A 26,589-nucleotide genomic window follows, 5' to 3' on the forward strand; every position below is an offset into this window, starting at 1 on the left:
AGTAACCCACAACACCTTGAAAACCACTTAGCAACATGCTAAAAATACTTGGAACACAATAGAAACTGCATAGCAACGCCCTGGCAACCACCAAAAAACCCTGACAACCACTTAGCAACATGCTAAAAACACTTGGAACACAATAGCAACTGCATAGCAACGCCCTGGCAACCACCCACATCACCCTGGCAACTGCATAGCTACATGCTAAAACACATTCTAAACACCTTAGCAACTGTATATCATCACCATGGCAGCCAATCACAACACCCTGGAAATCGCAGAGCATAATCGCATAATCTAGTTTAAATTATTATCATCATAAACTTTATTTCATCATAAACAAACAAAAAAATCACATTTCTGGCATAATTTATTTATTTAGTTATTACAGCAGTGCTGTATGGTATGGAAGCTTGTTTCTGCCATGTAATAACAATATATATATATATAAAAAGGTAATTGTGACTTTTTATTTGACAACTATGTTTTTTTCCCCATAACTTTTTTCTCCTTTTTTTTTTTTTTTTTTTGGTCAGGTGAGGTTTCTAAAAATTCAGGATTAAAATACAGAATTCTGAGATAAAAAGTCGATAAAATATTTTTATTCCATGGCAGAAATAAGCTTCCTTATGTATGGCAAGACAGAATCAAAGACAAATTCTAACTAATATTTATATGTATTTGAATGTTAACTGATGTCAGAATAGTATAATAATGCTAAAAATAACAGATATTGATAATGCTTTAATAATGGATAATATAAGAAAATCTAAAAAATAACATGATATGAATTTATATGAACTGCAGTATTCTCTATTGCTGCATCCATATTCCTTCAGCTGTTCCTTTTTCAAATGTTCACTCACTGACGAATGTGAATGGCAGGAAAAGTTTTTAAAATAAGCGGCAAGAAAAACCTTTTTATTGTTTATTCAAAGTAATCCCTTGTGAATCATTTTATTGCTCTCTCATATGCTTCCAAATGGAAGAAAATGGGATAGTTAGCCAGAGGCAACATTGTGCACAGTAGAGGGTTAAATTTAGATATTTGTTATGGCACACACACATCTCCAAACCAAAAAGAGCGGCCAATGGAGAGCCCATTCTTTGCCACACTAATGCATGCTGCCAAACGCGTTTGAGAGGTTTTCACTTTACAACGGGATGCATGGCCCTACGGGAGGGCGTTTAAAATGCAGATGGAATCCAGGGGTTGTGCTGAATCTCAGCGCACACTAATGCAGCAACAACAACCCACTGCCGAACCTGACCGCAGGCAATAACCAATGAGACGTCAGATCTTCTGATGAGATTGAAATAGAGAAGAAAGTTCCTGATGTGTGAAAACACTTAACAAGAGGCAAATAAGCCCAGCTGTGTGAGTCATACGGAGCCCAGAGCCAAGAGAGGAGACGCCAGTCAAAGCCGCCCTGTAACATTATGCAGATAAGTGGAGTAAATTCCTGTCGTGTGTGTGAGAGTGTGTGTTTAAGTGCTGCTGGATGCTTAGGAAGGTAAATGAGATTAAATGGACTGTGAAACTGCATTATAGACCTTGTACTTTTTAAAGTGCATTATGGGTAGATAAAGGACATTCAATTTAGTCTGCAGGACTCATCATAGATGCTTATATACTTGAGTGTGGCTAGTCTGTGAAAAAGTCACCGCCATGACTATCATGCTAGCAGGTCATTGCTATGCAGTTGATAAAATGGTCTGACCCAAGTCTCTATTACATACTGGCCCTTGGAAGTCAATGCAAGTCTAGGAGAGTTCAATCATAATGTTTTTGAAAGAAGTCTCTTCTGCTCATAAAGGCTGCAGTTATATAATCAAAAATACAGTAATATTGTGAAATATTATTACAATTTAAAATAACTGTTTTCTATGCAAATACATAGTGTGACCCGGCCATCCACGTGATGTAAAAGAAAACGTGATTCATCAGATCAGGCCGCCTTCTTTCATTGCTCCGTGGTCCAGTTCTGATGCTCACGTGCCCACTGTTGGCTCTTTCGGCGGTGGACAGGGGTCAGCATGGGCACCCTGACTGGTCTGCAGCTATGCAGCCCCATACGCAACAAACTGCGATGCACTGTGTATTCTGACACCTTTCTATCAGAACCAGCATTAACTTCTTGAGCAATTTGAGCTACAGTAGCTCGTCTGTTGGATCGGACCACACGGGCCAGCCTTCGCTCCACACGTGCATCAATGAGCCTCGGCCCCCGATGACCCTGTTGCCGGTTCACCACTGTTCCTTCCTTGGAGCACTTTTGATAGATACTGACCACTGCAGACCGGGAACACCCCACAAGAGCTGCAGTTTTGGAGATGCTCTGACCCAGTCGTCTAGCCATCACAATTTGGCCCTTGTCTAACTCGCACAAATCCTTACGCTTGCCCATTTTTCCTGCTTCTAACACATCAACTTTGAGGACAAAATGTTTATTTGCTGCCTAATATATCCACCCACTAACAGGTGGCGTGATGAAGAGATAATCAGTGTTATTCACTTCACCTGTCAGTGCTCATAATGTTACACCTGATTGGTGTATATATATATATATATATATATACGTATATATATATAGAGAGAGAGAGAGAGATTTTGCAATATTGTTTCTCTATATGAAATCAACATGTGTAAATCAATAGTTTTATATTCCTCCACCGTTTTTAATTTGATTGTCATCCACAATGCTTCATGGGAATGTAGTTTTTTTCCCCTCATTAAAGTCATTAAGTTCTAGGGCTGTCAAAATAACTGAAAAACCAAATTCTAATTTTCTACTTATATATTACTAATATTCTAATTATACTCAAATTTAAAAGGAATAATTTAGTTAGGGGGAAAAAGTTTTTGGCTTGTCTCCTGAAGCCACAAGAGGGCGCAATAAGCAAAATATTAATGCACTGCATTAAATTGTTTATTCAAAGCAATGAAATAACATTGACTGACTGTACAAAAAAAGTGCATAACTTTTACATTAACATTTATAAATCAAATATAATTTCATAAATTGCATAAACAATTATGAACAACACAGCATGATGTATTAATGCCTAGTTTAATACAAAGCGCCGATCACACAGAGTACTTTTTTGCGATACAGTGGAATGAAAAAACCCCACAAAGTCTTGAGACGTGTTTTTTTAAAACTTCTTTTAACTTTACATGGCTTTCTAAACATGCACCCTCTGTTGAGACACAACTGCAACAGTCAAAGATGTCCGTCTAGTGCTTGTTTACAGATCCAGTGAAAATTATTATTTTTTTTTTAATAATACAATTTACTTTGATAATTATTTTAAATGTGATTTGTTTTGTCATGCATAATATTCTCTATCCTAATATTAATAAGAATATGCTAATTCATCTCTTCAGTTATGTCACACCAGTAGTGTTATGTTCTTCTTTGCGCTAATATCCGGATTCCGGCTAGGAGTACCCTTTTTATGTCATTACAGAATTGGTTAAACCACTATCTATGACTCATTCAAGAAAGAAACAAGTCTAGACAAAGATGACAGGACTCCATAACAACTTTTGAAAGAGAACTAACAGATAATCAGAATTACGATGATATTATCAACATCTTAAATTCAAAACCCAGCCGTTGCGCCTCTCCCAACTAAAAACATCACAAACACAGCTCGTACGGAGGCTGGAGAAGGCATGTCTCAACATGTCTCAACAATATACAATAAAGATCCAACATATAATACTTTTAGCTGTGTTGCTATGTGTTATGAGTTAACAATTAAGTAGGCAAGACTGTCAAGAGCAGTGTTTCTCAATTGGTGGGTCTTGACCCAAAAGTGGGCCATGGAGTGCCTGAGAAAAATGCGCTGTCCTGATTCAGTATCTGCAGTCAGATGATATGTTGTCAGGCTATATGTCAGTGTCATTATTCTAATGTTATTTTCGTAGCTTTGTTACAAAATAAAAAGTCTCTCATCTCAGAAAACCAAACTTTCCTGTCCTGTCAGATGTTATACTGTGCTCGTATCGCGCACTTATCAATTACATGCGTAATATGTGGCGACGTGCGCTGTATATCACTTCATATATAAACCGCAAGAGAAACTATGAGCATGCAACATCGTAGTTATGTTGTCAATTAGTAAGTCATGAATTAAAATGTAAAGTACCAATAAATCACATAACTGGTACGTCATGTGTTAGCTGGGAAGGATTTGCATTCAGGTGATGTTCATTCTATTCATCAGGAGCAGTTTCCATGTTTCATTAACGGTTCATGTTAGTTTTGTGTATTTTTACCATGGTAACTGTTGTTTCTGTAACCCCAAAATGACACTTCATTTTCACTTTGTGTTATTCTGTATATTTTTAAAGTCCCCCTGAAATCAAAATTTAAGTTTTTTAGCTTTCAGTATGAATATGTTAGCCTTAAGGTTATGAATAAACTGGTGTGTTTTAAAACAGAGATAAAATTCACATTTAGGAGATATAAGCATTCAAAACTTAGTCTCTCACTAAAATGGATCACAGATTTTCATGACTTCAGCTTCTCATCAAATCTTCTGTCCAATCAAATGCTCTCTAGAATCTGAAGTCCCGCCTCTCCTACACTATAAACAGACGCTGAAGCTGTGGCTGAAATCGGTCATTTGTTCACACATTTACTAGTTTATATATGGTGAATGGCACATAGTGCACTATATAGAGAATAGGGAATGATTCAGACAGCGTAAACATGCTTTCCATTGACGCGAATGAAGCCCATTTTTGCGTTAATGTTACGTGAACCGCCGCAGCACGAGCAGTTTGCTCCGGTCCAGAGACACGAGAGCACAGAGTGGATCATACGCGTGAGTCGACGCAGACCACAAAACGTTCGGACCCATTTGAATTCTACAAACAATGCTATATTTCAAAGTAATGTGGAGGAGAAACGGTTAGAGATTATAAGGAAATTGGGTTTTACGAGCTCAACGGCTCTGGCCGAGCTGTGATCTAGGCAAAACGCTATTGGCTATTTTGAAAAAAGGGGAGGGACTTCTAGATATATCCACCCTGTCTTCCTGTTTCATTGGAAATTACGCCAACAGAGTGAATAAAGCTACACGTTCCAAGGCACTTCAGTGGGTCTTTAAATGACTGTGGTTGCTCTTGCCAACTCACCAAGTTTATTGTATTAAAAAAACTTGTTTGGTGTGGAACTGCTAGATTTACCTTATAGGCCTATTTATTCATCAGTATTAGTGATATTCGTACAATTTATGTGCATGTTAAGTGGGACAGTACTTGTGTGTGTGACAACAATTTTTGTGAAATAAATTTGCTTTTTTTTTTTTTAAAAACATTATTAAAAACACATAATATTTTTATATTTTATATATATATTTTCTTTAGGAATTTTATATATATATATTCCTAAAGAAGTGGGTCGTGACTTAATGACCATGGGAAATGTGGGTCCCATGGCCAAACCAGTTGAGAACCACTGGTCTAGAGTGAACATAAGCGTCTCGCTTATAATAAATCCATTCAACATTTTTTGACATGACATTCCACAACTATTTGAGGCTGTTCACGCTAGACACATTTAAATGAAGTGTTACAAACTGGAAATTTTGTCTTTCTGAACGAGTGCATGATGATGTTGTACTGAAGCATTCATTGTAGCGCGTTGCAATGCAATGCCCCGTTTACTTTGATGTGTTTAATCTTTATCGTACATTCTTCACCTTTAGTCATGGGCGTTTATAGTGCCGTGCAGGGACCAGTCCGTCAATTTTTTTTTCTTCCAAATTAAGCCGGTTGAAAAACATGGGGTGATGCGAATTATTCCGGCCCACCCACACTTTTAGAGGCCCACCCATCATCCACTTTCTGCATCAGAACAAAGCTTAATATCAAAAACACCAGAAAATGGATGTTGGCGAGGAATGAAAGAAGACGGAGAGACAAGAGAATGATGAAGATGAGAAAATCACAGTGACAAAATGTCAAAAATATGAGTGCAAGAGCAGATGTTTCATATGTCTTCGTGACGTGAGTTGCGAAATATGCCTGTGAGAAATGAGAAATGTGTGTGGATGTACCTGTAAGGCTCGTTTCGAGGTCGCTTCATACCGGGTCTCTGTTTGGAGCTTCGCAAAACACCCGTCATGCTTTCGTCTAAATAAGAAAGATGGCACAAGTGCGCACTGAAAGAAAAACAACAATGAGCTGAATAATACAACAGCACTCCTTCTGTCACAGCGACATACGCTGCTTCACACTTAATGTTCACAGACTGCCTCTCTGTGAATATCAAGAAACTGAAGAAGTGAAAATGTTGTGCTATCAGGGTGTTAGAATGGCGAAAATAGACATACAATATCTTTTTAGAGACAATGGAAATATATTTAAAGAAACACAAGCTCATTTTTTCATTGTCAGTACGTACACAAATGACACTGTTACCCAACATCTGTTGCTTGGTTAGAGTTAATCATCTGTGTTTCAAGATTAATATCTCTGTCACATGGTGAACACTACTCAGTGCACTTTAACTGCAAATGCATCATTGTCCTAGTGATATAGGCCATTTAACAAGTAATGACTACAATAAAACACCTGGAGTGTTTAGCCTACACACTTTTTAGTTTGTAAAGTTGAAATAATACACATTAGTAGAAAAGCAGTGGCTAAATCATCAGATCACTGCAGAAAGTCACTGTCATAGTCTGATGTTACTCTCTCTATATGTGGAAAATGTTATATGAAACTGTGCCGTTGTTATACTGTGAGGTGTCTGATCTGAACATTACAACATTACTTATGTTGGTGTAACCCAATGATCGCAGTGTTGTTATTGTTAACTAAACATAAAAATAAAACCAAAATTCGCTAATACTTTACAATGAGGTCTAATTAGTTAACAATAGTTAATGCATGATCTAACATTAACTAGCAATGAGCAATACTTTTGTTACAGTAGTTATTAGTAGTTAATAAATATAAAACTGTTCATTGTTGGTTCATGTCAGCTCAGGTCCACTAAATTATATTAACAAATACAAATAAATAAATGTTTAGAAGTATTTTTCATTGTTAGTTCATGTTAGTTAATGTAGTTAAAAATTAGCCTTATTATAAAGTGTTAACAATTTGTTTTGTGTTACCAACTGAAATAAGCAGAAATAAAATATAAATATCTGATGAAAAATTTAAACTTAAAAAACGTATTCAAAAATTATAAACCGAAAATAGATATAAAATTATAAATACATTTAAAAATTAAATAAAATAGTTTGAAGTTGAAGTACTAAAAGTACATTGTAAAAAAGAGAAAAATAAATAAATAAATATATGACTGTTACATAAATATATGTACTGTTAATTTTCTGCCAGGTCATTATCCATTAAGTTTACGGACATTGCCTTTAACCTTAAAAAAATACAATGCAATGCGTAAGTTCAAAATATGTGTAAAACACCTGTGAAAAATGAATACGGAAAATCTCTTTATGTACATTATGCCCTTTTTTACTAAAACACAACTAAAAAAATAAAATAAATAAAAAAATAAATTAAAACAAACAAATAAAAATAAATTTAAAAAAAAATATATATTTTTTAAAACCCAAAACTAATTAAATTACTAAAAATTAAAATGATATATTATATTTAAAAATGAAATAAAATAACAACATGAAAATATAAAGAATAAAAGCTAATTAAAAATATTAATATTTACTATATACTATAATATTTATTAAATAATACTAAAATAACAGTGATTTAGTCGGGTGAATCTCACGAATAAATATCCAGGTCTTTTTTTCACCCCAAAATCAAACACAAAAATAAGAAAATGAATACAGTAATTAAAATCATCCTGTCTGGACACTTTTTTGATAAATCAATAAAAATTTAAAGTCAGTATAGCAAATCATGATAATAAATACTTACAGCTGAAATGTTTAATTGTCATGATAATTTCACAATGCAAAAAAGACTTCATATTCTTATGCAAAATATACTCTTATTATTTTTTCATTTTCATGAACGTAGTAATCAAAGTGTTATATCTGTATGTATAATTATATAATTTTATCTTAATTGGACTCATAATACCAACTCACACACTTCAACTTCCTGTAAAATGCTGATGAGAATGGAGTATGAGAATGAGGATGACACAAAAAAACTCATACTTACACTGAAGACTGCGATGCTGGCTTCTCATAGAGTCATTACAGGGTTATATTCTGCACATCCTGTTCATCTGCTCTGTAGATTCCCTCGAAATGCTCTCTATATCTGTCTAACCTCAGAGAGAGGCAGAGGCAGAGGGAGCTCTTACTATGGAGTTAATGGCTTATACACTAGGGGTCGAACCATTCGTGAGCACATCACATTCAAAGGGGCTGCTGGACTGATCCATTTCCTGCAGGAGAGAGAATGGGAGAAACACAGACGAGAAAAAAATGAAAGTTGTAAAGCTAAAATTCAGCTGAGACCTCATAAATCACTGTCTTCTCAGCGTTAGAGAGCGCGCGCACGCATATACGCACGCGCGCGCCGTTTCACCATTCAACCAGCCTCTGTTCTTTCATTAGCGTTTGCCACATTTCCTCCAGGCGCCCTTATTAAGGAAATCAATGAAACGATAACTTAATATAAAACTGTCCGTTCCCGTTTTAACATGATACAGCTGACTGGTTCTTTTCTTGTTATTCAGGGAGCTTTAAATTCATTCCCTCGAGTTTCCCGCCTCACGACTGCGCTAATGTGAGAGGATGACAGATGAAAAACTAACTTTAGCTTTGCGCTCCAGCCATTCGAGACACCGTCGAAACGAGCAGCAACCGGGTGAAATCACGCTTATAAAATGCTGATAATGTAAAACTATCGTGGGTTTGGGATTTAAAAAGCCTCCGTCTGTGACAGCTGTGATTTCTGAGAAACACATTTGGTTCAGATGATTAATGAACGACTGGATTTCTGTGAAAACATATAAAGTTTGACTGCTTTGATAGCAATAATTGAATCTATAACTGAAACTATTAATAAATGAAGAAAAAGTAAAAATCCTGACATCATTTACTCACCGTCATGTGACTTTCTGTCAAGTTCAAAAGAAGAGCATCATAAATGGGCCACTTTTTAAAGTAATTCCTGTCAACTTTATCGTAAGCTTTAAAAGACAAACTGCTTTACATTTCATTTGGTAAGGTAGGCCTAAATTAGGTCACGTAATGAAAGAGTACCTTTTAAAATCGCTGGCTTTTTTATCTTTGACGGTTGAGTTCTCTCAGACGCGCGTTCGCGTGCAGATGTGAGCGCGCTCTCGAGTAGCTACTTGATCTGAGCACGAGAGATGAAGGGCGGGTTGAAAACATCTCAAAACAAGCAAAGACTGCATAGATATTCAGTCAGGACTCAGACAGGATTTAAACACAACCAAACTGGAATAACAACATTAATCTCGAGTTTTTTTTTTGTCATTTACTCAGAATTTTGAGGACTTTTGTTGTAAGAATGAAGGTGCTAGTTTTTTTCATGATCTTTTTTACAAGCCAGCTCTTCACATCTCAGGGGCAAGTAAGTGACTTTAAAAGAACAGTCTAAAAATCAGCATAAACGGAAAACGATTTTTAAAAAGTTTTTACAAATAATTTTGTCACATCATGGGATTTTCTATTGGGCTAAGATCAATATTGTGCAATGTTCACTTTAATGTATTTGTTTAAATGTATTAATGTCTTTAAATTTTTTGTATTCATTAATAATAATAATAATAATTAGTTAATATACCAGGCCTATATAATATATTTTTTTAATTTAATGTTTTTTAATAATAATAATATTTTAACATATTTTATTATAAATATGATACATTTTATTATGAATATAAATATAATAATGAATATAAATATGATATAAATGGTCTTTTAATCGAAATACTTTATTATTTAATATTTTTTCTGGTTCTCCAGGGTCTAGTGCTGAATACTTAACATTTTAAATCTATATCATACAATAGCATATTAATGAGTTTAGTAATAATAACAAAGTTCCTGTTTATAACAAAATTGCAAAGCTCTCTCATAAACATGCTTCACACTTGTAAAACATCTTCCAGCTCAGTCTGCAAATATGGAATATTTTTTCACACTGAAACCACTGTGGTGTTTGCCTTTGGTTTTAACACCAGGCTCTTATAATTTCCCAAAACACAGACTAGATCTAGTCCAAGACTAAACCAGATTTGCAGTGGTCAGTCGAAATGACAGGGTCATTAAGCTCTGAAAAGTCTTAACTTTGTTTGGAATGGAATGGACTCTGGATTCTTCTGTAAAATGCACATGAAAACATAAATTTATATTGTGTGTATATTGTATATATGCACACACACACACACACATATATATATACACACACAAATATACATACACACACACACATACATACAATATACACACAATATAAATTTATGTTTTCATGTACATTTTACAGAAGAATCCATAGCACCTATTTTAATATTTGTTTTGAGGCTTTCGCCGATGCGAGCTCCAGGCCATCAGCGGCCGTTCAGCACTCATGTACCCGCCGAGAACAGATTCATCTTGGCCAGTCCTTCGGGAATTTGCCGCTGGCTCTTACGTAGATAGTGGTTAAGCAAAATATAATTAATTTGGGGTATATCAAACGGGCAATCTTTGGTCTTATTAATCTATTATTTGTTCCAGAGCAAACGATTTGGGTTATGGGGAAAAGTAAGTTTCATAACTTTATATTTAGGCTATATTCAACTTAAATCCTGTACTAGAGTGCTACTTTTGTATGTTTGACTGAATTGTATGCTTGTGTTTTTTTTTTTTTTTCGTTTTTTTTTTTTGATTGTGTTTATTGTTTGATTGTGTTTGTCTTTTATAATGACTATTGTTGTTAATTTAAGTTGTTCAATAAATATTATTTTGTATAAATATGCCAAATTTGGTATTGAGAAAGGGTCCGTCAATAGTATCAGTGAAAGTTACATTATTATGCCATTAGATGGTGGCAAAGACTCTCTTCATGAGTGAGTCAGAAGTTGATTTAGCGCTGTGGGAAATCCCCTTAACTTTTAAAAGGACAAAAATGTTTTCTTCAGTGGACAAGTAATAAAGACACTCAACAGTTTTAAAGACACTCCGTTGTTGTTATTTATTTACACGCTCATGCCGTCGAACTGTTGTATAAACACAATATCACACTCGTAGCCATGCGATATGGCTGTATATTAGCACGCTGTGATTACCTATTTATGTGTATGTATATATATATATATATATATATATATATATATAACAGACATATTTTATCTCTTATTTAAGAGAAAATTATGTATTTTCGCTTAAATTCTCTTTTCTCTTTATTTATAATAAGAGATACTAACAGTATTATACAGTATTAAAATAACAGTAACAGTGTTAGTATTTCTCTTATTTCTATTAAGATATAAAGAGTCTAATAAAACCCTCTTCAGATAATTATGTTAATGAACTAAGACACAAGGCATTTGCCGCTCCTCATTTGTTCTGACGTTGTGTGTTTCTGTGACTGATTGCTCAGGACTGTCAGAGCGGACAGGACGTGCTGAACGCTCTTCAGCAGGTACAGAAGCTCCTCTCGGCCCATGAGACGTCCTTCCTACAGAGTGTGCGGAGCCTCCGCAAGAAACTCGGCCTGCTACAGAACAGCACAGTTAAACACAGCAAAGCTAGCAGCACAGGTCAGCACAGTCTGTCAAACGCAGATCATAAGAGCTCATCACAGTCGTTTTAAACCATGTTATCATGATATACATTTATCTTAACCAGTCAACATGCCAGTGTTGAAGTACAGGCTGCACGGTTGATGTTCTTGTCTTGTTCCCAGCATCAGACTGTCCTCCACCAAAGCCGCTGGCTAATGGCCGGATCCTCGGGCGTGTATTTAAGCCGGGCCATGAGGTCCACTACCTGTGCAGCCCTGGCTTTCAGCTGATGGGGCCAGAAACCAGAGTCTGCCTGGAGTCCCAGAGCTGGAGTGGAGCACAGCCGTCCTGCAAGTGTATGAGTCTGACACTCAAACCACCACATACATGATCCATCTATGACTGCAAATTTAGACTTAAAGGCACAATATGTAGGATTTTTGGATTAAAATATCCAAAAACCACCAGAACAATGTTAAATATATATTTGTTGACTTGTGTACTTACATTATCCCAAATGTTTCCAAGAATGTTTAAATCCAGAGAAATAAGCCATTTTAACCAGGACACGGACTGTGTCCATGCGTCGCCAATCAGTGACATCATACCCGCTTTACCCTCGATTTCCGGTTTTATTTTATAGAAACCATGGAAACACAAAAGACGCTTTAATATATTATGTGTTTTATTAGACAGACGAGCAAATGTTTGGATACATTCATCGACAGAAAACTAATCATGTTATATAGCTCATCACAGTAAGTCTTATTATTTAAATCTCGTTTTCTTGATTTACCACGAGTACCATGTTTTACCATATATATATATATATATATATATATATATATGTATATATTTTTTTTTTTTTTTTTTTTTCAATAAAAAGATTAAATTGAAAATGTATTAAAATAAATACAATTTCATTTAAATAAATAAATAACTAAATAAATAAAAATGTTTACAAATAAATACAATTTCATTTAAATAAAAAAAAACAAATTGGTTAAAACTAAATAAATAAATGTTAAGAAAATAAATAAAAAAATAAAATAAATACAAATAAGAAAAGCAGTGTAAAAATCTAAAGAATAAATATAAATAAGATTAAACTAACTAAATGAATGAATTAATTGATTAAAATAAAAAATATCTTTGCTAAATAAATTCATTTAATAAATTTAATAAATTTGATTTAAATAAATAATAAAAAAAATTATACATTTGATTTAATAAAAATGAATAAAACACATCTAACTTTACTATCTAATAGTACAGCACTACAGTGAGTAGAAATATTTTACACATTTATAATATTAATTTTCCACATAATTGGGTCTTTATACGTGAAAACATATAACTGGTATCTGTGGCATCTGAAAGATTGAAAAGCCCTGGTCTAGACTTCAGACATGTAAGTTGAACGGATGTTCAGTGTAAATCGTTTGGGAATCTCTTGGGTAAATTGTTGCATTCAATTTAGTGTAACAATTTATATCTCATTCGTGAGATTTAAGCTAAACAATTTTGTGTAAATTCTTAGAAAAACCACTTGTGTAAATAGTTGCATTCAAATAAACATACAAAGTATGCTTAATTTATGAAGCACCAGCTGAGCAAAATAGTGTAAATTCTTTGTAAAATGTTTTTCAAAAACCATCACATTGAATTACTTGCAACAGTTAACGCCTCATTTATAAAACATGAGCAAAAAAAATCTTGTAATTCCTTTATAAAGCCTTTGGCAGTAATTGTCAAGTGTAACAAAGTACGCATCATTCATGAAACACAAGATGAAAGAATTTCTAAATTAATCAGAAAATCTTTTTCAAAAATGTTTACATTCAAATCAATATAACAGTTTATGCCTTATTCGTGCAACACGAGCAAATCGTTCATAAAACCTGTGTAAATTGTTGCTTCCATTCAATGCAACACTTTACTTATCATTCATGAAACACAAGCCAGAAAATATGTGTAATATGTGGCCCATTATAGTGTGCTGTTTTCACAAACCATGCATAGTAAATTTGTGCAAAGACATATTTTAAATGTTTCATTCAGATATACAACAGTATGACACACTGAATGGACTGTACTTCCATCAGGACCTTGCTGTCACACTAGATGTGGTGTCTACCCTGACTAAAGTCTTAAAGGTCAAAGGTCATTGTATAAGCATGTACTGTTTTCTGTCCTCTCAGTTGTAGAAACCACTGTAAACAATGATGCATCTGCTACTATATCAGAATCTCCCTCATCCTCTCATGTTCCTGCCTATGTGAGGCCGTCCCGCTGCACTGAGTTTCTGGGCTCCAGCCACTGTACCTGTGAGCCGGGGTTCAGCATCTCCAACCACAGCAGCATACTGTGCACAGGTGACACACACACACACACACACACACACACACACACACACACACACATACACATAGTCTCATGAAAAAGAAAGGACACCCTTTAGAATTTCATGGATTTACATATCAGAACATCATAAAAATCATCTAGTCTTTAGCAGGTCTTAAAACTAGGTATTTATTGAACAAAAATAAAGCCAAAATTGAAAAGCCATGTGTGACAAACTAAGGACACCCTATGATTCAGCCACTTTTAGCAGCAATAACTCTAAGTAATCATTTTCTGTATCACTCTATCAGTCTCTTGCATTGTTCTGGAGGAATTTGGCCCGCTCTTCTTTACACCATTGCTTCAATTCATTGAGGTTTGTGGGCATTTGTTTATGCACAGCTCTTTGAAGGAGCCACAGCATTTCAGTCAGGATGAGGTTTGGACTTTGACTGGGTCATTGAAACACCTCGATTCTTGTCTTTTTCAGCCATTCTGTTGTAGATTTGCTGGTGTGCATGAGATAATTGTCCTGTTGCATGACTCAATTTTGGCCAAGCTTTAGCTGTCAGACGAATGGTTTCACATGTGATTCTAGAATACTTTGGTATACAGAGGAGTTCATGGTCAACTCAATGACTAAAGGTTCCTGCAGGTCCTGTGGCTACAAAACAAGCCAGTCGGTATGAGATGTTTGTGCTGATATGCTGTGTTTAGGTTTCTGTGCATTATGGCCAAACATCTCCACTTTGGTCTCGTCTGTCCAAAGGACATTGTTCCAGAAGTCTTGTTGGTTTGTTCAGATTCAACTTTGCAAACCTAAGCCGTGCTGCTGTGTTCTTTTTAGAGAGAAGAAGCTTTCTCCTGGAAACCCTTCCAAACATGCCATACTTGTCCCGTCTTTTTCTAATTGTACTGCCATGAACTTTATCGTTTAACATGTTAACCGAGGCCTGTAGAGTCTGAGGTTGTAGTTCTTGAGTGTTTTTGTGATTACTCTGAGCATTACACAGTTTGATCTTGGGGTGAATTTGCTGGGCGTCCACTCATGGGAAGATTGGTGTCTGTTTTGAATGTTTTCCACTTGTGAATAATCTTCCTCACTGTAGAATGATGGACTTCAAATTGTTTGCTTCTCTAAGATCATTGCTGTCTTTCCTCCTTGGCATTGTGTTAACACACACCTGAAGACTCCAGACCAGCAAATTGCCAAAACTTCTGCTTTTATAGAGGTGATCACACTTGATGATGATCAATTAATCAAAGACATTTGATTAGCAGCGTCTGACTGATACTTACCCTCTTCATTCATAAGGAAAAAATAAGGGTGTCCTTAGTTTGTCACCCATGGCTTTTCCATTTTGGCCTAGTTTTTGTTAAATAAATAATGTCATGGTGTAATATGTCATGTGTTGTTGTTCATCTTAGGTTGTATTTACCTAATTTTAAGATCTGCCAAGGACCAGATGATTTTTTATTATGTCCTGAATCCTGATACATAAAACCATAGAATTCAATAGGGTGTCCTTTCTTTTTCTCATGACTATATATATATATATATATATACACACACATATACATATATACAGTATCACGCAGAAGTGAGTACACCCCTCACATTTTTGTAAATATTTTATTATATCTTTTCATGTGACAACACTGAAGAAATGACACTTTGCTACAATGTAAAGTAGTGAGTGTACAGCTTGTATAACAGTGTAAATTTGCTGTCCCCTCAAAATAACTCAACACACAGTCATTAATGTCTAAACTGCTGGCCACAAAAGTGAGTACACCAACTCCAAATTGGGCCCAAAGTGTCAATATTTTGTGTGGCCACCATTATTTTCCAGCACTGCCTTAACCCTCTTGGGCATGGAGTTCACCAGAGCTTCACAGGTTGCCACTGGAGTCCTCTTCCACTCCTCCATGACAACATCACGGAGCTGGTGGATGTTAGAGACCTTGCGCTCCTCCACCTTCTGTTTGAGGATGCCCTACAGATGCTCAATAGGGTTTAGGTCTGGAGACATGCTTGGCCAGTCCATCACCTTTACCCTTAGCTTCTTTAGCAAGGCAGTGGTCATCTTGGAGGTGTGTTTGGGGTCGTTATCATGTTGGAATACTGCCCTGCAGCCCAGTCTCTGAAGAGAGGGGATCATGCTCTGCTTCAGTATGTCACAGTACATGTTGGCATTCATGGTTCCCTCAATGAACTGTAGCTCCCCAGTGCTGGCAGCACTCATGCAGCCCCAGACCATGTCACTCCCACCACCATGCTTGACTGTAGGAAAGACACACTTGTCTTTGTACTCCTCACCTGGTTGCCGCCACACACGCCTGACACCATCTGCACCAAATAAGTTTATCTTGGTCTCATCAGACCACAGGACATGGTTCCTTAGTCTGCTAGAACCTATCCTGTTAAATCGCTGTATGGTCTTGGCCACCGTGCTGCAGCTCAGTTTCAGGGTCTTGGCAATCTTCTTATAGCCTACGCCATCTTTATGTCGAGAAACAATTCTTTTTTTCAGATCCTCAGAGAGTTCTTTGCCATGAGGTGCCATGTTGAACTTCCAGTGACCAGTAAATTTACACTGTTATACAAGCTGTACACTCACTACTTTACATTGTAGCAAAGTGTCATTTCTTCAGTGTTGTCACATGAAAAGATATAATAAAATATTTACAAAAATGTGAGGGGTGTACTCACTTCTGTGAGATACTGTATATATGCGATATTCTACCAGTATCACCAGGAACTTTTTTACCGCTTGTATCACTCCTCTTGCAGCATTCCTCACAGCGAGTGTCAATGGTGGAGGAGTAAACCCACTATAATTTTACAAATACTATTGTTATTGTGTCACGGAATGTAGTTTTAAGATTTTTTTTTTTTAGAATGTAGTTTATACTATGCAGTTTATTTATAAAGATAGCGCCTATTTTAAAATTTGCTTCAATTGTTTCAGAGATGAGAGCTCCAGGCTGTCAGTGGCCATTCAGCCATTCTCATGTACCTGTCGAGAACAGCCTTATCTCCAGCAGTCCTTCGGGGATTTGCAGTTGGCTCTGATGTGATGAATATTATATCCATTATAAAAAATCAGTTTGAATGTCCGCTGAGGAAATCGATATCTTTGTCTTTGTTCTTTTAAAAGATTTCCCATGACAGCGCTAAAACAACTTCCTTGTTTACAACCAGTCCCCTTCAATTTGCTACTGACTCACTCATAAAGACAGTCTTTGCCACCATCTAATGGTGTAATAATGTAACTTTCACTGAAGTCCATATCACGATCACTAACGGACCCTTTGTCAATACCAAATACGGCATATTGTTTATATAAATAATATTTAAATTAACAACAATAGCCATTAGACAATAGGAAATAAACACAAGCAAACAAGCGTACAAATGAATTTTATCTCATGTTTAACCTCTATAAGAGTCAATGGCAAATTCGTGAAGGACTGGCCGAGATAAAGCTGATCTCGGCAGGTACACGAGCACTGAACGGCCCCCGACGGCCTGGAGCTCACATCTGTGAAAGCGTCAAAACAAATTGAGGAAAAATGTGGTATATTTATAAATAAGTCACATATTTGAGGTCAAAATAACTATATTCTTGACTAAAAAACTCTTAAAACTACATTCCGTGAGTAGTATTTGTAAAACAAATATGGAGTGATACAAACAGTAAAACGGTTCCGATGCTGATACTGGGGGAATATCACATGGCTCAGCCAATCAGATTCGAGAACCAGAAAGAACTGTTGTATAAACACGCACACACACACACACGATAACTGGATTAAAATATTACAGGATTACTGACTTTAAAAACGTGTGTGTGTGAGTGTGTATAATAATGAAATCAGCTAATTCCAGTAATTCATCAGTGTTGTTACTGGCTCTCATTGCCATTGATAAAAGAGCATGTCAGCCAATGGTCAATTAAATGTATTTCTAAAATGCTAAATTATTCAGTCTGATCATGTATGAAATGAGACAGAACAGAAGTTAATTAATATAGCATGGTAGGTTTGATATATGATTAATGAGTTTAATTTTTGAACAGTTTTCAGATGCGAATGCTACAGCAGTTGTATTAGGACCCAAATTACAGCTCAGAGATTTTTTAGCTCTCACCTAAAGCAGCGCTGTGATTGTGTGTTGTATGTATGTGTTTTTCAGACATTGACGAATGCAAGCTCTTCAGCCTGACTCATCCTGGCCGTCTTTGCTTGCACACCTGTGTGAATACAGCTGGAAGTTTCCAGTGCCAGTGTCCCGCCGGTTACAGCCTGGGCCGAGATAGCAGGAGCTGCCATGGTCTGTTCAATATCAAACCTGCATTATCATCTGCTGCTTTGTGGAAGTTCTTTATAATCATCTAAATCATATGACAGAGGGTCTGATTCATAATCTAGTGAGCTGCCTTCTCTTAAAGCACAGGGGACTCACAACAGTAGGCAAAAATCCTATTCATTGTCTCCATAGAGATGTAACAGACGTAGGCTGTGCATGTAAACCTCACTCCCCTGATCTCAAGAGATGCTCTAGTAGCGACTGACGCTAGAGGGTGCAGCCTTTAGCCTCCTTGTTAGAGCATCTGACTCCCATACGGATGGTCCCAGGTTCGTGTCCCGCTTGGAGCGGGCAGGTGCGAACTGGAGGGGCTACATATATACCAAATTCCCTGTGGAGAACTACAGTACCCATAATCCTAGAGAGAAATCTACCAATCAGAGAAGATGTTTCCATGGAAGCTCAAAAATCATGGCAAAATAAGTCGTTAGTCTCCCTACACTTGCAAACTTCTTATATACTTGTGTATATCTACATTTATATCTACATTCTTTATATATATACACAAGTATATAAGAAGTTTGCAAGTGTAGGGAGACTAACGACTTATTTTGCCATGATTTTTGCTCTTCCATGGAAACATCTTCTCTGATTGGTGGATCTCTCTCCAGGATTATGGGTAATGTAGTTCTCCACAGGGAATTTGGCATAAAAAGTGGACAAACACAGCCAATGAGCTCCTTACAAGGCATTCTTGGAATACATGAAGAGTTAATTTGCAAAGACGCAATAATAAACGCCACTTTTTAAAAAAAAATAACTAACTGCTGTGCGTTATTCTCCACATATAGCACGTTCTGAACCATATCCATTTTGTCAGAAAAGCCGGTATTGTCCACTGTCAAGGCATCGCGAGTTCACGTTTTACAGCAGAAGCCGACAAGCGCCCTGGTTGTTTGTGTACAGAAACCGATAAGTCCGTTTTAGCGAATCAGCGCGCAGTATTCAGGTCAGGTGACAAGGCTTCTAGTCACTTCAAAAAGACGCGCTAGCTGAGGGGAGTTTCGTCAAAGCGGACTAAAAGTGATTGAGGATTTATAATTTCAACTCCTGCAAGTCCTTGTACACCATACACATCTTACACGCTGAACCCGTTTGTCCTTTTGCATTTGTGTGTGTGCGCGTTTGTGTGCACACGTGTGTTTTAAATGCAATTACAAAGCAATTACTTGGTTTTGTTTAACTGAAATGTGGCGTTATCTGCTTTTGCCAAAAAACGACTGTTGGAATTATCTGCTTTTGCTAAGAAACAAACTTTTAATATATAAAAAAAACATACTTTTGATGAACTTTAATTTTGTAAGTTACCTGTATTTTTTTGGAGTTATTATTACTTATCTGTTTTATTATCTATTATTACTTATTATCTGTTTTAGAAAATGAACTCTTCACATGTTGTCTTAGATTTTGCCCAACAGAAGGTGAACGTCATCTTGAGACCGTGCCTAAAAATGCTGCACTGGTAGAGGGCTCACTAGGATTTAGAACAAAGATAGATTGTCGAAGATATGAGCCAACTAACTTAAAATTGTCAAAAACTGAATCTATATTTACATAGTAGACAAAAGGAAGTAACCTTTAAAAAAATAGTTGTTTTTATCATGTGCTTTCTGTAGACATTGACGAGTGTGCGAGGGAGACCCATAACTGCAGCAGTGAGCAGGTGTGTGTCAATACATTCGGAGGTCATCGCTGTGAGCAGGTGGACTGTCCTCGCTTCCGCAACGCCACCTACACCAAAACTTCACGGCTGTAAGTTACAGCATCACCACCGTCATTTGCGTTAGCACTGATCTCAGAGTGTGCTGTTTTCAAGAGCAGCCAGTAGGATCCTATGCCAGAGCAAGTCAGAAAAAAATTAAAGTCACCAAAACCAAAAAAAATAATGTTATATCAAACAATTAATTCGCAGGCTGTATAAAGACCAAAAAACTTGACACAAACATGTAAACGCAAACTCTTTTAGCTATGCTAACTCAATTTTAGTTCATTCTGAAAGATTTCAAAATCAAGTTGTTGTAGCTAAAAGGGTTTGGTACATATATTTGTTTATAAAGCAACAGATGGGTAATGTTGTTAGCATTGTCACAAGTGCCGCTATTGCAAACATTAGTTTAATATTCAATGCTTCTATCACTTGTTTCTGCTGCTTCTTCACCTGTGTTTTGATCCAGATTCTGTACTCTTTCAGAAGCTGCGTAATAGCGCCCCCTACCGTATAACAGTGAAAACATAGATTGCTGGAAAATTCTGTCAATGGTGGCAGTAGCATTGTTTCACAAATGACAGAAAATCTCGTCAATGGCATGGAAAGAATTAAACTAGAGTTCAAAAGAGTACAAAGTGTTTATCAACGCTGGCGTCTATTGTTGTTGCCATCTCAGTTTGTTGTCGTTCCGGTTTATCTTCTGCTTTTTTTTCGACTATGAAAGAACAGGATTGACCAGTGTTGCCACCTTGTGGACAAACTAATTAGCGCAAAAAAATTAAGCCACGTATGCGAGCTGTTTGTATAGAGTGCACGTGGATAGAAAATTGTGACTTGTGCTGATGATGAAATTCACAGCAAGCACACTGTACCCTAGTGTACGTGAAAAAAAAAAACAAAGTATACTTTGTCATTTACTTACCCTCAAGTTATTCCAAACCTGTATGAATTTCTTTCTTTTGCTGAACCCAAAAGAAGATATTTTGAAGAAATATGGGTAACCAAACAGTAGATGGGCCCCACTGACTTCCATAGTATGAAAAAAAAAAAAACTATGGAAATTAATGGGGCCCATCAACCAATAATCTTCAAAATATCTTCTTTTGTGTTCAACAGAAGAAAGAAACCGTGCACCTGCAATGTATCGGTTAACATATTTGCATAGATCATGTTTCTAGCCTACAATAGATGGCTTTTTATTTCAAAGTTATAATTTGCCCCACATTTGCTCCAAAGCTACATTTTTGATTTCCTGCCCTGTGCAGGTCAACTTTCTATATTTCCAAGACATAATTTCAGGTTAAAAGTTTGGTCTGGCTATCCACTGCCTCTCTCTGGTTTCACTTCCACCCAGGCGTTGTGACCGTAACCCTTGCATCCAAGGAGATGGCGCCTGTCTGCAGGCCCCGGTCTCCATTAACTTCCACTTCATGTCGGTGGTGTCCAATATGTCAACACCCACCGTCCTCTTCCGTTTGTCGGCGGCCCGTGTCCTGGGTGACACACTGCGCTTCGGCCTGCTGGGGAAGCGGGGAGTGCAGCACTTCAGCGTCCAGCGCGCAAGCAGACAGACCGGACAGCTGGTGCTGGTGAACCCTGTCCAGGGTCCCGCCACGCTAGACGTCGACATTGAGATGACTGAAATGGAAAGGAAGGTGCTGCTGGGGCGATATGTTTCGAAAGTCACTGTCTTTGTGTCACCATACAGCTTCTGAGACGCAGAGGGCACAATGACAGTGCTGTGAAATCATTCACAGGCGAGATACTGGGGACTGTCCCTGCCGAGGAGAGATAGAGCTATTATACTGTTTCTGAGGTGCCAATTTACGAGGACAAAAGAAAACTTACGAATGTTTGGAGTAATTTAAGCCCTCAGAAAAGGGAAAAAAATCCTTTCATTTGGACCAAAATATTCATGCAGTGTTGAAGTTAATTATAAGTATGACACGTAACTTTGAAATGTGGAAAAACTCCTTAATTTCATTTAAAACACTTTTGGGACAAATAAGGAAGTCATACAATAAAATAAAAGGACAAATGTAGTTTTAAAGTTGGTTTTATGAGTTTAAAAAGACACCATTTTCCAGAAAAGCATTTAATGACTTTATGTCGTGTTGTAACATCAAGTAAAAAATAATGCGATTATCTTTATACTATGAATGTGTGTATTTTCAAAATAGCTTTTAAAAACATTTTGTTTTTGGAGAGTTGCACCACATGAAATTGAAAAACTGCTTCACTACATATTTTCACAAAATAAAGAAAATATTGTCTTACTTCTTAAGGTCATTTCCTCAAATATTTCAGTCTTTTAATGAGACTTTAATGATCTCCACCTTGACATTTTTACATTAAAGGGTTAGTTCACCCAAAAATGAAAATTCTGTCATTAATTACTCACCTTAATGTCGTTCCAAACCCATAAGACTTTTTCATCTTTTGAAACACAAATTAAGATATTTTTGATAAAATCTAAGAGCTTTCTGTCCCTCCATAGACAGCTACACAACTACCACTTTGATGCTTCAAAAAGCTTAAAAAGCAATTGTAAAACTAGTCCATATGAATTGAGTGGTTTAGTCAAAACTTTAAGAGACTCAGCCAATTTATATGAACAGATTTCATTTAGGTTTTTATTCACATATAAACACTGATCAGTGAACATGAACAAAACCTCAACCGAACCTGCTTTACACATGAGAACAAACCCTTTGACAGAAGCTCAAACATGCTGCGCAACACGAGAATGAACCTCACTGGTTCTCGCACGTCAAGCGAACGTCCTTGAGCTTCAGTTTACCATATCCGATGGTTGCGTTGATGAATATTTATGTGTGAATAAAAGCCTAAATTCAAACTGTTCATCATATAAATAAGTTGTCTCTCTTCTGAAAATCTGAACTAAACCACTCAATTCATATGGATTACTTTTCTGATCTCTTTATGAACTTTTTGAAGCATCAAAGTTGTGGTTGCGAGACTGTCAATGGAGGGACAGAAATTGCTCAGATTTCATTAAAATCTCTTCATGTGTGTTTAGAAAATGAACGAAAGTCTTATGGGTTTGGAACATCATGAGGGTAAATGATGACAATTTTCATTTCTGGGTGGACTAACCCTTTAAGCCATTCATTCATTTTCAATTCAGAAACTTCTTCACAGAGAATTTAAAGTAGAATAAATTCATAGATCCATAAAGTGGCATGTCATTGACTCTTCTAAAGAGAGAACCAGAAACTTTGCTGGCAAAAATTGGTTTCAAAAGCACACTGGTTATTTTGAAAGAATAAATAAGAATAATTCCCAAGTACTCATTTTTATCTCACAACAGAGCAGATGTGGCTCCGCTGAAGTACCAACACAAAAGTGAAATGTTTGTTGTACAAAGTCGAGGTTCAGAAACAGGCTGAAGGGAATGTCACACCTCAGTGCCGTTTGGCCACACGAGACGATCCAGACGCGGTCTCGACACTCTTGACCTTTACTGTGTGAGGAGGAGGATATATAAAGACACTCGCACACAGACCACAAAGACGCCAACACCCAAATCAAGATTCCCACTTGTTATTTTCAAGTTTAAACTGGACAAAATACAGCAGATACAAACCATCAGATCAATTTTATTAACAACGGTCCAATTCGACTTGTACAGAACAAACCAAGAAAAATGGCAAAAGAAAAGAGCAGTTATTGTGTTATATCTGTATTGTACACGGCTTGATCAGATTTCAGGAGAAATACTTTTCATAATAAATTTGCGCACGTAAAGTAAATACAAAAACAGTTCGTCTTTTATCATTCGATAATTTCTATGTCATATCAGCTTGACAGACAGGAAGCAGTGGTTGTGAATGACGGCGGTGAGCAGATGAAACACTCACACATTTTCCAGTGATAGTTTAACTCGTTCAAAAATAATGTGAAAACACGTCAAGAAAAGAAAAAAGCCGTCGACAGCCATATACCGTTTTAAGAAAAATCACCTTATAATTGATACAAACTACTTGCAGGTCGTGTTCTCAAAGGAATATTAAATTGAGATTGGCTTGGTCAGATACTTTCTCAAAACAATATATCTTTTTAAAGTATCTGACCAAGCCAATCAAAATTAAGCAAAATTATTATTGGTTAGATTCTCCAAAAATTGCTTAATTTTGATTATTTTAGGGTGAAATATGAACCAGAAACGCATTTAAAAATTAAATATAACAGATTCCAAATGGACAATGGTTTAAATGAAATATGGTACTACTAATACACAAACACCACAGTTTAAGTAATTTGTATCAATATCTACCAATTAAAAACAGACTGTTGAAAGAGATGATTTACAGACGGAGGAGATGAAGGACCTTGTTTCTTTGCTTGCAAGTGTATTAAAACAACAACTGAGGGAAGAGCTGTACTGGTTCATCACTTTGAATGAAAGCGTAAAGGATTTGGCTGAAATCAATTTCCTCATCTTTGCAGGAAACCCAGATCACAGTCATGAACTGAAGCATTTATAAGCAGGAATATGAAAAGCACCGAAAAGCACATGAAGCTAAAAAGCCATGGAGCGCATCAGCTTTTGATTTAAAGATCTTTCCCAATGTGGATACATTCAATGTATGGCCAAAAACAGATACAGAAGCATATTAAGCACAAGCCATTTGATCTGGATTGAATAAAAGTGGCTATTTTTGTTAGTGAATGGGTATGTATCCTTTCCTGTTCTTGCTTATAGGAGCAGCCCATGGCTGATCAAGTCTTCTGCAAAGAAAAGAAGAAATGCCAAAGTTAAGGCAGAGTTTGTGAGACCCACAATCCTCTATTAAAATCATACAGCTATTTACAGTACGGACAGTACAGCATTATGACATGGATTCAGATTATTAAAGCACAGCTTGAATGCACAAACACTATAACCAAAGTCCACTTTAATGTCATTTTGTACAAAAGCATACAAATATAACAATAATACAAAATCCAAATTAATTTAAAAGGCAGAGATGCACAAGGACTGTACGATTACAGCTCTGTTACGGCTTAATTAGTATAATGTCTCTCCAGAGAGTGAAATTTAGTGTCAATGGAGTAAAAATATGGGGGTTTATGCATTAAAGCCTTCAGTGATTCAGAGTAAAGAATTTAGAAGCTACGAATCCAGTCAAGTAGCAAGTTAGTCGGCAATAACTGGTGTTTTGTTTGAGTACATGAGGAAAAACTCAAAAATCAATGGCTGCGAATGGAAAAATGGTACGATAAAGCTGAAACTGTGGCAATTATGGACAGCACTGAGCTTAAAATGTTTTCAAGCCACAGAAGAGATGGACCGACTGTCAAGAGAGCTTATTTAAAAAATGTGTACAAAACAAAGAGTTTAAAAGCAACAATTCCCCTAAAACCGGTCTAGACGTGTCTGGAAACCCAATGACATACGAGCAAGGCATTGAGAGAATAATCGAAAGATATAATAAAATGAAATCTACAATGTGTGTAAATAGTCAAAACGTGCCTTCGATTGACAGAAAACTCTCTGTATGGATGTCTTAAGCTGGCAGAGTGTCAGAATGGCACAATGAAAACATGAATCAAGTAGTTCGTTCAGAGCTCAGACGAGGCAATCGTACCACAGCCATCATCTCAATGCGGCCAGAATAAACACGTAGTGCAGAATCAACCGTCGCCCTCAGATTTGCCATATTACCGCTTAGATCTTTCGCATCCATTTTCTACACTCAGGACTGTAAATCTTGTGGCTCAGTTTAGACCAGTTCTCTGGTGTGAACACTTCATGACGCAGAAACCCTTCCCTAATAAAATAAACCAACCGAAAGACAAAAAAAGCAAATATTTATAGCCCCTGTTGCAAAGAAAGATGGGTAAAAAGAATGTTCTCAGTGACATGAAGAAAAATAAACAAGAAGCCCATGATAAAACCAAAAACATCAGTCACTGTCACACAAAACAAAACAAGTTCTCTCACTCGGACGGGCAAAAAGGCACAAACACACATTCGTTCAATCGCTCCATCTTTGTCAATATGCACATCTTCAGGTAAACTGTTTCCTAAAACATGGACGTCAAAAACTGCGCTCAACAATCCCTGCAAACGAAAGGAAAACAAAAGCAAAACCTCCTGCGCATCCAAAACATCCGAGCATCAACAATAAATAAAAATGTTTAGCTGGAAAGCGAAACAAAGTCTTTGTGATATTAGTTGAAGGAAGCTGATTGGAGGTCAGAAAGGATGCTTGCAGGGTCCGCGGCAGGCAGGTTTACTCAGAGAAGCGGGTGACGATGTAGGACAAGCACAGTCAGGGAAAAAAAAAAAAAAAAAAAAATAGAGTGTGTGTAGCAATTAAAACTGGGTCCCTATGTGGCCGTCGGTGGCACCACGAAAATGCACACACAGCACGAGTCTAAACACCCGCCCCCCTCCGTCAAGTTTGCTTCAGCAACCCCAGTGTCCTTCCCCGGCC

The 26,589-nt window shown here is 36.7% G+C and overlaps 2 protein-coding genes across 3 annotated transcripts in view; one reads left to right on the forward strand and one right to left on the reverse strand.

Moving 5' to 3' along the window:
- Nucleotides 1-8,456: 8,456 nt before the first annotated feature.
- Nucleotides 8,457-26,084, forward strand: si:dkey-234i14.3 (fibulin-7-like). Its single transcript, XM_051883602.1, has 7 exons — nt 8,457-9,565; nt 11,579-11,738; nt 11,885-12,058; nt 13,904-14,077; nt 18,244-18,381; nt 20,034-20,169; nt 21,480-26,084. Exons 1-7 carry the CDS (start codon nt 9,503-9,505, stop codon nt 21,838-21,840), a joined length of 1,206 nt encoding a protein of 401 aa, XP_051739562.1. The 5' UTR covers nt 8,457-9,502; the 3' UTR covers nt 21,841-26,084.
- glg1a (golgi glycoprotein 1a) overlaps nt 23,726-26,589 on the reverse strand; it is a 36,978-nt gene continuing 34,114 nt past the window's right edge. For both annotated transcript variants that reach the window (XM_051883532.1, XM_051883533.1), the window contains one exon: nt 23,726-24,877. In XM_051883532.1, the coding sequence (XP_051739492.1) occupies nt 24,811-24,877 (67 nt within the window). In that variant the 3' untranslated portion in view covers nt 23,726-24,810. The remainder of the gene's footprint in view (nt 24,878-26,589) is intronic.

The sequence above is a fragment of the Ctenopharyngodon idella genome, chromosome 24 (assembly GCF_019924925.1).
Source record: "Ctenopharyngodon idella isolate HZGC_01 chromosome 24, HZGC01, whole genome shotgun sequence".
Taxonomy (NCBI): Eukaryota; Metazoa; Chordata; class Actinopteri; order Cypriniformes; family Xenocyprididae; genus Ctenopharyngodon; species Ctenopharyngodon idella.